At 45.2% G+C, this 12,635-nt stretch overlaps 1 protein-coding gene across 1 annotated transcript in view; it reads right to left on the reverse strand.

Annotated features, from left to right (window-relative positions):
* Positions 1-12,010, reverse strand: part of Map2k1 (mitogen-activated protein kinase kinase 1) — a 66,373-nt gene extending 54,363 nt beyond the window's left edge. Inside the window, exon 1 of the mRNA XM_076925750.1 lies at positions 11,617-12,010. Within this exon, the coding sequence (XP_076781865.1) occupies positions 11,617-11,696 (80 nt within the window). The 5' untranslated portion in view covers positions 11,697-12,010. The remainder of the gene's footprint in view (positions 1-11,616) is intronic.
* Positions 12,011-12,635: the final 625 nt, after the last annotated feature.

Consider the following 12,635-nt stretch of genomic DNA (forward strand, 5'->3'; position numbering starts at 1 on the left):
CCTAAGACAATGGCACACATCGTTAATCCCAACACTAGGGAGGCAGAGGGAGGCAGAGCTCTGTGAGCTAGAGGTCAGCCCAGTCTACAGAATGAGTTCCAGGCCACTCAGGTCTACAGACTGAGACCCTTTCTAAACAACCACCACAAAAAAAACCAACCTGGAAATCACCTAAATGAACAAGGAAGTCACATCTGCATAGAAAGCCACACTTTATCACATCTGCTCTTCAGCCAACCAAAGTGGCAAGTGTAATGAGTGTGTCCATGTGTAAAAGTGGGAGCAACCACCAGCTAAACTCAGCTAGCTAAACCAGGCATGGGTGCACACCTATAATCCCAGCTCTTGGGAATCAGAGATAAAGAATCCCAAGTTTGAGGCCGCCCTTACCTACACGGTTCAACCCTGTCTCAAAGCAAAAGATCTTTAAAAATGCTGGCTTGGGCCAGCAAGATGGCTCAGCAGATACAGGCACTTGATGCTGAGCCTGTCTCTGTCTCTGTCTCTGTCTCTGTCTCTGTCTCTGTCTCTGTCTCTCCCTCCCTCCCTCCCTCCCTCCATCTCTCACTCACACACACACGAAATAAATTATTAAAATAAAAATGCATATAATATGTATAAGTAGAGAATTTAATGAGTGCAGGTTCTTCAAATTATTTATACATCAAGATTGTCCTGAAAAGTCAACTAACTACTCAGAGAGAAGAGGTCACAACCCTTGTCCACCCTTTGTTCAGCTCCCCATCCCCTACTTAATCTGACTCCTCTCTGACATCAAAGCAGGATGCCCCTGACAGAGACAGGGAGAAATCTGAGGCAGGATCAGCATTGCCAAACTTGGCCCTTTACCAGGTCTCAGAACACCTGCTCTCTTAAAACAGAACTTCATTCATCCAGGCATGAATTAACTCAGCAAACAGGTATAATCAGCCTCTACACAGCTCTCCTGAGATCTGGGACAACAAAACCAGGAGATAGAACAAGAGGTCATAAAAAAAACAAATAAAATACAGCTCAACCAGAGGAACACCATGCCTAGAATTAAAAAGCTAGCAAACTATCCAGTGAAGTTATGGATCTTAAAGGACCCACGATCACTTTACTAAACAAGCATAATCCCTAAACACTTGTCTTTAGAACCACAGAAAAGTGTAACTAACACTCAGTCCTCATCAAGGAAGCTTCTCTTCCTAACAAATAACATTACAGAACCAATCAAAATGCAGTTATGGACCCCAGTCCCAATGGATGCATCTACAAAACACTCCCACACCTCAAGTTCAGCAACATTGTGGAAGAAGGGGCAGAAACATATGCCAAAGTAGATACCAGGAGGCCCTTGAGGCCTCAACCCTACACAACCACACAACCCTACACAACCACACAACCCTACACAACCACAGGCAACTGAGGATGCTGCGAGCGGACAAAGTTCTCTCCAGGGAAGAGCACACCAATTAGTTACCCAATACCAAAATGGAAACATCCATGAGTAACAAACACTGTATAGTATAACTGTAGTTACACTTAGGGATATATATGTCTACACACATGCAGATATGCAACAACAACTAATGAGAAAGGAGCCCACGGATCTGAAATGAGCAAGGAAGGGTACATGGAAGAGTTTGAAGGGAGAAAAGGGATGGAAAAAATGATGTAGTTATATTAACTGCAAAAATAAAAGAAAAAATTAAAAACAAATGCTGGGGAAAATATTAGTATTAGATGGCAAGGAGAAACCTGCATGGCTTTTCAAAACTGCCAATTTCTGGGAAGAACCAACATTAACAAAACAAAAGGTCTGAGATTTCTTCTCAGGCCGACGTCATTGTCTTTGCATGTGTAGGCTTTCTGGGTTTAATTTCTCAAACGTCTGTAACACTCAACATTACTTGACCCAGACTTCATGACACTGGTGGATCAACCACTCGCACCAAGGAGAAGTGTCAAAGAGTCTGAAAGACCCTAGTAGACTGGACTGTGGCGAACACGCCTCAGGTGGGTTTTGCCCTTCCCCCATTCCCTCTGCCTTGCTAAACTGTTAGGTTACATTCCTAAAGGTAGCCACTAAGGTCTGTTCCCTCATTTGGCCTCCTCCTCCTCCTAAGACTGACTACCAAGGCCCAGCTATCAAAGGATTGAAGTCCAGCAATCAAGAACCCCTTTCTGAAAGGCTGCCCTAATTAACATCCCCTAATAAAAGTAAACACGGCTCCCCTCTTTATTAGCTGCCACTTTCCTACAGACCACATCTGTCTTCTGTCCATTCAGTGGCTAACAGTCCCTCTCAGGCAAACATCCCTTGCCCTCTCCCCCTTTCCTTAGTCCTCTATCTCCTGTCTTTGTCTCTTATTCCTACCCTTTGTCCCTGTGTTCTGTGATGGTTCCATCCATACTTGTGGCTGTGGCTGTCCTGTTTCCTTTGATAGGATGTCATGAAATACCCAGACTAGTCTTCTATGAGCTTAAGCCAGTCTCCTACCTACCGCACACTCCTGAGTAGCTGGGAATCACACATGCAGCACAAGTCAGGCTTGGTCTTCTTAATTCTACTGATAACAGACTACCCCTCATTAGTACGGTCAACCCAGAAGCTCGCACAGGTGTTTCACAATCAGGTGAAGGAGAAAAGAATGTAAATAAAAAATTGTATGATGTTAGTAATACGTATAAAAATGTGCATTAAATAATCCATTAAAAATAATAACACTGAAATTAAGTCTGGTGGTACAGACCTGTATCCCCAGTTATTCAGGAGGCTGAGGCAGGAGGCTCATGAATTTAAGAGCTTCCAGCCCTAGAGTGAATTCAAGGTCAGCCTGAGTCACTTAGTGAGACCCTGTCTCAAAATATAAACATTTAAAAAAGAGCATGATGTCGCATGCCTTTAATCCCAGCACTTGGAGGCAGGCGGATTTCTGAGTTCAAGGCCAGCCTGGTCTACAGAGTGAGCTCCAGGACAGCCAGGGCTACACAGAGAAACCCTGTCTCGAAAAACCAAAAAGGAGCAGGAGAGGAGCTCTGTAGTTTTTAATAATACTGTCTGCTCTTCCAAAGGACAAAGGTTCAATTCCCAGCACCCACACAATGGCTCACAACCATTTGTAACTGCAGTCACAGAAGATGCCTTCTTCTGGCCTCAGAGGACACCAGGCATACTTGTAGTTCACAGAAAAATATGTAGACAAAAACACCAATACACATAAAATGTACAAATAAGCTGGGCATGGTGGTAAACACCTTTAATTCCAGTAGTTGAAAGGCAGAGGCAGGGGGATTTCTAAGTCTGAAGCCATCCTGGTCTACAGAGTGAGTTCCAGAACAGCCAGGGATACACAGAAAAACTCTGCCTCAAACAAAATAATTAATTAAATAGAAAATATTAATAAATAGAAAATTTAAAAGTAAAAAATAAAAATTGAGGATGTAGCTCATAGATGGAATGCTTGCCTAGCATGGGAACCCCTGGGTCTGACCCACAAAAAGATTGCACATGACATTTATTACACAATACACACCAAAAGCAAAAAGGGAGTTAAAAATAAGAAAAATCAAAAGGAGTTGACAATTAAAACTAGCATAAGCCTCAGAATAAATTTTGTTCTCTGGGTATTGTAATCTTATTGGGAATTTTTGCAAACAAGAAAAAGTGGGAGAGGAATAGAGACAGACATTACAGACGGGACCTGTGAACTTGGGTGCTTCCCTTGAATCCCTTCATTTATTTAGCACAGGTACTGGACACCGAAGGTAGACTAGAGATAGAAGTTGATGGTACAGCAGATATGTAGCGCGCGTGCGTGCGTGCGTGCGTGTGTGGCACTGGACTTGATCTCTGGAACTGGGGGAAAAAGTAAGTGTGCACTTGTGTCACTGGGCTGGGGGTACAGCTTAGAGGCAGAGCTGAGTAACACCCTAGGTTTGAACCTCAGCACCACAAACTGAGAAAAGACTACCAATCAACCTTGCAGAAAAGCGGAGGAGGATGTTAAAGGGTCTGTGAGCCCGACCAGACAGATAAGGAGCAGTGTGCTAGGAGCAAAGTGAAGGCAGTAAAGGCACAACTTCAGCATAGCACAGATAGGTCAACTTGGAAAACAGGAAAATCAGATAGAATATATAGTAAGCAAGGGCTATCAGCTATTCTATGTTAGTATTCTCTTTCTTTTAAAGGTGCATCAATACATGAGAGTAATAAAATGTTGTGTCCCATGGCACAGGATCTCATGTAGCCCAGGCTGACCTCAAACTGCAAAGCTACAGATGACCAGTAGCTCCTAATTCTCTTAAGCCTTTTCTTCCAAGTACTCTGTCCAGTCTATTCAGTGCTTGGGTTTGCCCAAGGGATTCTGAATGCTAGGCAAGCATCACCAGGTAAGCCACATCCCCTCCCAGGCTGTAATTTAAGAGTCTCTTTACCACTTCTGTGTCTGCTAAAACAGCAGAATCATTCTTCTCAAGGACACACACCTCAGAAGACCTTACTTTTCACCTGAGCTGTTCTAAAGGACAACAGTATTAGTTATTGCTTTAATAAATCAAAGGAAGCATCTAAGTTCAAAATTCAATGCAAAACCAACTCAGAATCTCCAAGTAATCATGGTACAAGGACACAAAGTAGACACAGTAGTGACCTATCTGTAACCACAAGACTCAGACCTGTATGCTCCTTATAAACCTTCCAGGACTGCTAAAACCACAGAATACAACCCTAATTCAATTACTAAGTTCTTTTGCTTGTTGTTTTGTTTTTAATATTTTTGAACATTTATTATTTGTATGTGTATAGTATTTTGCCTGAATGTATGTCTGTGTATCACATACATGCAGCGCCCATAGAGGCCAGATGATGATGCATCTCTTGGGATTGAAGTTAGAGATGGTTGTGAGTCACCATGTGGGTCCTCTGGAAAGGCAGTCATATGCTCTCAACTACTGAGCTATCTCTCTAGCCCCCTACTTTTGAGGCAGGGTCTCACTATCCATCCCAAGCAGGCCTGGAACTGCTATTCAGACCACGCTGGCCTCAAATTCATAGTGGTCTGCCTATCTCTGCCTCCAAAGCACTGGACTAAAAGCATGTGCCACCATGCCTAGCTTAATAATTAAGGTTGAAACTGTCCAACCACCTAATCAGCAGATGATTACTGAGTACCTACTATGTGCCAGATGCTGTTCTACAAGCTATGTAAGGACAAAGCAAAGGCCCAACCATGATAAAGTCTGTATTTTAGTGAGGGCAGAGGACAGACAGACATGTGCTATGCAATATTAGTGGCCAGCAACACAAACAAACAAAGGCAAAATAAAGGGTTAGAGAACGGAGGGGAAGTTCAAGTAGCAGTCACTCTAAGATGAAGCTGTGCCTAACCTATAGCACAGAGGACTCTGAAGCCCAGAGTAACGGAGACAGTGGAAAAAACCTGAAGCTCTGACCAGGTCAGGCCAGGTTGGTCAGAGCAAACCATTAACATCCCACTTTATAGATAAGGAAACTATCCTTATCTATCCTTGTATTTCATAGAAGGGACCGCCTATCATCAAATAAGATGTTAAGTCCTGGGAGATGCCTGACCGTCAGCGCTTCAATTTCTACTCAGAACACAGGTTTCTCCTCAAGGTTTCTCAAAAAGATTAAAAATATTGTTTTAAAGAAAACACAGGGAGGGCTGGAGAGATGGCTCAGTGGTTAAGAGCACTGACTACTCTTCCAGAGGTCCTGAGTTCAGTTCCTAGCAACCACATGGTGGCTCACAACCATCTGTAATGGGATCTGACGGCCTCTTCTGGTGTGTCTGAAGACAGTAACAGTGTATTCAAAAAAAAAAAAAAAAAAAAAAAAAAATCTTTAAAAAGAAAATACAGAGAGCCATAAATAAATAAATAAATAAATAAATAAATAAATAAATAAATTAAAGGATTCTCAGGCAAGGGCACTCAGCACCAGGCATAACAACCTGGAACCCCATAAGGTAAAAAAGGAGACTCACAAAAGCTGTCCCTTGACCCCCCGCACACGCACGCACACACATGCACACACACACACAAAATGTTAGATATAAAAATGTATATACAATCACAAATTTCAGAGTATCCTGATGCAGAAATAAACGTGACTATTTCTAAGGAAAGCGAAGCACTGGTGATGACTCGGGTCAACAGCACCGAGTCACAGAACACACCTGTCCTGATCCCATTAAAGAGGTTTTAAGGGTACTTTTCTTTCATATTTATTTTCTCAGTTTTGTTTTTGTTTTCATCTGTTTCTTTCACTATTTTAAAACACCGGCAATGATTTTTCTCCCAAAGCCTGCTGTGATAAACATGCTTACCTTTTTTACAATAGATGCCACATTTTGTAATCACTTAAAATAGTTCTCATTGGTTTTCTGTACTTTCGAAAAAAGCTGACTCTTCTGCACTCAACATCCACGGCTGCCTTGTGAAAACACAGGTTTCTCAAAATCTTAGCCACTACAGTAACTGCATGCAATACAGTAACCTGGCACATTCTGAATGGCTGCCTCCAGTCTGAGATTGCCCATCGGAATACTTCTGCTACCTGCAGTCGTAAAGCTGGGTGCAGTTAGCAACCACGGTGACATGGTTATATGTATTGTGCCTTTTGACCTTTTTTTTTTTTTATAAATTTTATGAATGTTTGTCTACTCATAACTGCCGTATCATAGAACTTGTTTCTAGAGCTAGTTAATATTTATAAAAGAATATGTAATTAATTGCTTATTTTATTGTGTAAACTGGTCTATGAAGTATTCCTGCATTTCTTATTTTCTTCAAATTCCCATTTAAATATAAAGAAAAGTAATAAATAAATTAAAATGTAATAGAAAATATACATAAAAAATAAAGGTTGGATACAGAGGCACTGACTTTTAATCCCAACACTGAAGAGAAGCAGGCAGATCTCTTTGAGTTTAGGGCTACCCTGATCTATATTGTTAGTTTCACAACAGCCAAGACTATATTGAGACCTTGTCTAAAAAAGGTTTATTAAATTTATTAAACACATTGTATAAATATATTAGAAACACATTGTTTTGCTTTTTGTTTTATATTGGATTTTTGAGATAGGGTTACTCTGTGTAGCCCTGGCTGTCCTAGAACTCATTCTGTAGACCAGGCTGGCCTCTAATCACAGAAATCACCTGCGTCTGCCTTTGCCTCTGTGATTAAAAACTCAACCACACCTACTTATATTAGAAATCTTACTGACTCTGGTTCACTCAACAACTGGATAACTTTGATGTCCCAGGTACTATTCTAGTTTCTGCTTAGAGTGTTCAGTCAAAAAAAGAAGCCCAGTGCTTAATGTTTATGGTGTTGTGGTGGTTTCAATATGCTCGGCCCATAGGGAGTGGGACTGTTAGGAGGTGTGGCCTTGTTGGAGGAAGTGTGTCACTGTGAGGGTGAGCTTTGGCGTTTCCTCCTTGCTCAGCCTCTACCCCAAGGCAGAAAAGAGCTTCCTCCTAGCTGCCTTCAGATGGAGATGGAGAACCCTCAGCTTCTTCTCCAGCACCATGTCTGCCTGCATGCTGCCATGTTTCCTGTGCTGTGATGATAATGGACTAAACCTCTGACACTGTAAGCCAGCCCCAATCAAATGTTTGCCTTTATAAGAGTTGCCTTGATCATGGTGTCTCTTCATAGCAATGGAATCCCTAAGACAAGTGTAAAGGACTTTTCAATTCCTAGGTTAAAAAAAAAAAAAAAAAAAAAACTGTAGGATTGGAACTGGATCTAAATGTGTATGCAGGACCCTTAGTTCAATCCTAGTACTAAAACAAAACGAAAACAAACGAACAAAATACAAAAATCACAATGGTAAGTGCATCTCCTTAAAATGTGAGGAGACACAAGGAAGGGACATACTTCTGGTGGACTGTGAGAACAAAGGTGACAACAGCTTCTTCCCTACTGAGGAAAAGAAAAAGGAGAGAGAATAACTACGAAGGGAACAGCATGTGCAAAGGGCAGGGAGGAGTACAACCCATCTCTGGAGGAAGCGAAAGAGGGCAGGAGAAAGAAGCCGCAGGAAATGTGGTTAGAGAAGGGAGGGGTCCGGGCACAGGCAGGGAGAGGGGCATAGGCAGGCGGCTTCCTCGGAGCTCCTCAGCCCGGCATGATGAGCTGATGCAACCTTGTTTCTAATTCATTTCATTACAACAGTTAGGAGTCTAGCAATCTGCTCCCTGTTTTAAAGTAAGAAAGATACTTCTACACTTCCCCCTCAGGGGCCCCTAAAACTTACATAAACTGCAGGGCCCATATTACTAGCTTCTTCCTTGAATGAGTAAGTGCTATGTTAACAGCAAGCACTCAAAGCACCAGGGGAAAAGCAACCTTGACAGTTTGATACCAACAATTCTTCACTCATTGCTGGGTATTTTCTTCTTCCTCTTCCTTACCTCAGTGTCTCATGTTTGAAATCAGTCATGGTATAAGGACAAAGATCAGAAGCACAAGGGTTCTTTCTTCTGACAGCCCAAGATAGGAGAGGCTTGTCCTCTCCTGTCATGCCCCAGGGTGACATGAAGAGGTGGACAGCCACTGTCCCCCCCCCCCCCAGCCCCAATTAGCGCTAGGAAACAAGGGGACAGACCCTGTTTGTCTCCAGCAGCCTACACAGAAATGTCTCCTACTGTCACCCAGTCATGAGTCATGGAGGTAGATGCAGATTGCACAGAAAACTAAGCTAAAAGGTTGTTTGTCCAGAGGCATCGTAACACAGCCACCCGCCTGTCAAGGCCTACCAGCCTTCTCAACAACCAACACAAAGCCCCAGAGGTGGACTGTTGGGAAGGCTCATTTAATCACAACTACTATAAGTTAGTTCTATCATTAGAACTACTTGTCCTGATAAAAATAAACAAATAAGCCTACGCCCAGAGAACATAAGAGACTTTTCCAGGCTCACAAAACTACAAGTAACAGAACCAGGCTTCAAATCCAGCACGATACAGCAATCTCTGAAAGCAAACCACTGTTAAGAACCTCATAATCCCACCCAAAATTTTCTGCCATCAACTCAGATGTAGTTTCCTCTTATATTCCTGATTCTGTTTCTTAACAAACAAACAAACAAACAAACAAAAACACTAAAACAGTGGTAGCATTTGCCTTTAATCCTAGCACTTGGGAGGCAGAGGCAGATGAACCTAGCAAGCTAGAGGCTAGCCTGGTCTATAAAGTGAGTTCCAGGACAACTACAACCACTTAGTGAGGAGACCCTACCCACAAACAAACAAACAAGAATTTAAAAAAAAAAAAAAAAATTACTGTCTTTTTATGTGTGAGTGTGGACATGGACATCCCACAGTATTTGTGTGGAAGTCAGAGGCTAACTTTCAGGAGCTGATTCTCACATCCACTTGCCGGGGTTGGGGACTGAACTCAGGGCATCTATCAGGTTTGCACAGCAAGCACTGTTACAGAGCCTTTCCTCCGGCACCCTGTTCAGTTCTTTTCATGAATCTACCTTCCCTTTGCAGGAGTACAGCTACAATGTCAAAATGAACAAGAGAATGACAACAGGTATTTCCACTTTCCAAACCAAAGATTTGAAGGTAGATAAAGGCCCTAACCTTTGACAACAATCTACAGAGAACAAAACTTATCCTAAGGGCTGGAAAGATGGCCCAGCAGTTTGAAAAGTTAGGAGCCCTTACTGTTTTTGCAGGGGGCAGGGGGCAGGGGGCTAGAGTCCAGTTTCCAGCACTCATGGCTCACAACTACCTTTAACCCAGGGAATCGGACAGCTCCGGTATCCAAGGGCACCTGTGCACACACCCATGCAGACACACGCACACATGCATTATTAAAAACCACTGGGCTGGAGCTGGAGAGATGGCTCAGGGGTTAAGAGCACTGACTTCTCTGCCAGAAGTCCTGAGTTCAATTCCCAGCAACCACAAGGTGGCTCACAACCATCTGTAGTGGGATCCGATGTCCTCTTCTAGAGTGTCTGAAGACAGCTGCAGTGTATTTGTATTAAAAAAAAAAAAATCTTTAAAAAAAAATTGTACTGAAGTTGAATTAGGGGAAGAATTAAAGAAGCTGAAGGGGAGACCAGCAGTCTCAACTAACCCAGACCCCAGGGAGCTCTCAGAGACTGAGCCACCAATCAGGAACATACACAGGCTGGTCTGAGGCCCCTGGCACATACACAACAGAGGAATTCCTGGTCTGGTCTCAGTAGGAAAGAATGAGCTTAATCCTTGAGAGAGATTTGAGGTTCCAGGGAATGAGGAGGTCTGGTGGGGGTTGGGGAGCATGCTCAAAGAGGCAAGGGGGAGGAGGAATGGGATGAGGAACTGTGGGAGGACCAACAATTGGAACGTAAATAAATAAAATAAATGATTAAAAAAAAAAAAAAACAAGCTTGTGCTAATTCCATGCCAGCTGGGTTACACATAGAGAGACCCTTCCCACCCTACTCTGCCCTCTCACAAAAAGAGTGGCTGAAGAATACCTTGCCTTTAAAGGGGGGGGGGGGAGGGGGCTTGCTATGTTTTACTGCTGGACATACAAACTGAAAAACCGCTAACAATGCTGTTCAAAGACGTATGTTACAAATCCAACACCAAGGGCAACGTCAAGGACCTAAAGAAGAGATGTGTTTGAAGCAGGTCTTAATAATCTGGCTAAGCTCACACAAGTCCATCACTACCAGCCCTGCAGGTATCAATGAAACTCACCATACCAACAGGTCCTGAGTTATTAAAATCTAGGGAAAGGGGGATTACAATAATCTCCAAAGGGCAGAATGCCCGAAGCTACTTTCATTTTATCAGGTACCTCTCAAGTCTCCTGACGTCAGGAAAAGATGAAGAAGGAACCCAACAGGTGGGCTCAGAATCCCACCTTAGGAAATAAACTCTGGTCTGTCTGTATCGAGCAACCTTTGGTTTGGTTTCCCCGGTCATCGCTCTTATGCCTCAAGTCAATTTCCGGCTCGCGGTCAACTAAGCAAAGCCGAGAGAATAACCCGTGAGGGGGATGAACTGTTGCACGAACGCTCAGACCGCTCAGACGAGGAGAGACTTGTCCCTCGTGCAAGGTACTTTTCAAGAAAAAGGCTATGGATAGGGAGTCCCCAACGTGAGCCAGGGAAATGCCATGGGGAAAATCTGTGAACACACGCCCCCGCTGGCCAGGCGATCAACTGGCCACAAGGCCCCACAGGTGTCAGGCACCAAAAGTAAATGGGGATCACCCATCCCAAGTCCACACTCAGACCCCGAGGAGGTCTCAAAGGCTAATAAGAAGCGACCTGAATTTGCTCTGCGTCTTGTTACAGGCCAGAATCCCAGAGTATGCCCTTTAGGCAATACCTGGGGGACCCGGGGGGGAGGACGCATTAGGTTTCGTTTTCTTGGGCGAAGACTGATGTCGATAGCCAGGGTCATCAGACCCCGTTGGGAAAGAGGGGGGATCCGGACTTGCAGGGTGCACGGTCGATGTGAGTCAGGCACACAATCAGTGCTTAGTCACCGATAGCCCGGCAGTCGGAGTTCCTCGCCCCCCGCCAGCCGGGCCGTACGTGACGAAGCCTAGCCCGGCGGTGGCGGCCTCCCGGCCACTCCCGGTACTCACTCGGCCGAGCTGGTCCCGTTAACCGCCGAGCCATCGGGGGCCGGGTTCAGCTGGATGGGCGTCGGCTTCTTCTTGGGCATCTTGCAGACGGGAAACTCAGCAGGGAGCGCGAGGCCGCTTCTCGCTTCCTCCCTCGGCTCTGACCCGGAGTCGGGGCGGCTCTTCGCAGCGCCGCGCTCCTGGGACCCTCCGCCCAACCCACGCGGAGAACCAGCTGCGCGCGCTCGCCCGCCCGCCGGCCCGGGACTCTCGCCTCAGCACTCGCGTTCCCTGGGCTCGGCCGGCCTCCCTGCGCACTCCCCACAACTCAGCTACAGCCCCAGCCCGGAGAAAGTGCGGCCACCCCTGCTACGGCGCTCGGAGACGCGGCGCACAGACGTCCCGGTGAGGGACTGGAGGGAAGGGCGGGGACATGGGCAAGCCCCGCCCCCACGGGAGGCTGCAGAGCTTCCCCGTCGCTCCGCCAACAGCCAATGGGGACTAGCCTCGGCGGCAGATGACGCGGAAATACGTCACGGGAGGCGCGGCGCACTGGGTCTGGGGCGGGGTTAAAGGGAGGCTCTCCGGGCGCCCTCTGCTGGTCAGCGGGGTCCAGGTGGATGCTAGAGGAGGTTCTTGCACGCAGGTCATGGTGCCTTTGCGTGGGGCTGCTTGGCCTGTTTATGTCGACTCTTCTCCTCCCTTGGGCTGGGTCATTTTGACCCAGACAAAAGTACAGAATAAATAAGAAAAGGCGCCCTTTTCGTGTCCTGAGGCCAGGCGGAATAGAGTAACAGAACGCTGCATTGGTCATGAGCCAGGAGTACATACACAGTTTTAATTCCAATACAAGAAGCAGAGGCAGGCTGATGCTTACACATTCAAAGGCAGCTCGGTCTACACAGCCAGGGATACTTTGTGAACCCAGTCTCAAAAGGAAAGGAAACTTGTCAAGAGACTCCTTAAACCAAACTGAGATGATTTTTCTATTTTAATTCTACTAAAATGGAGGTAAGATTCTGAGTACTCCGTGCTGAAGA

This window comes from Arvicanthis niloticus, chromosome 26 (genome assembly GCF_011762505.2).
Source record: "Arvicanthis niloticus isolate mArvNil1 chromosome 26, mArvNil1.pat.X, whole genome shotgun sequence".
Lineage (NCBI taxonomy): Eukaryota > Metazoa > Chordata > Mammalia > Rodentia > Muridae > Arvicanthis > Arvicanthis niloticus.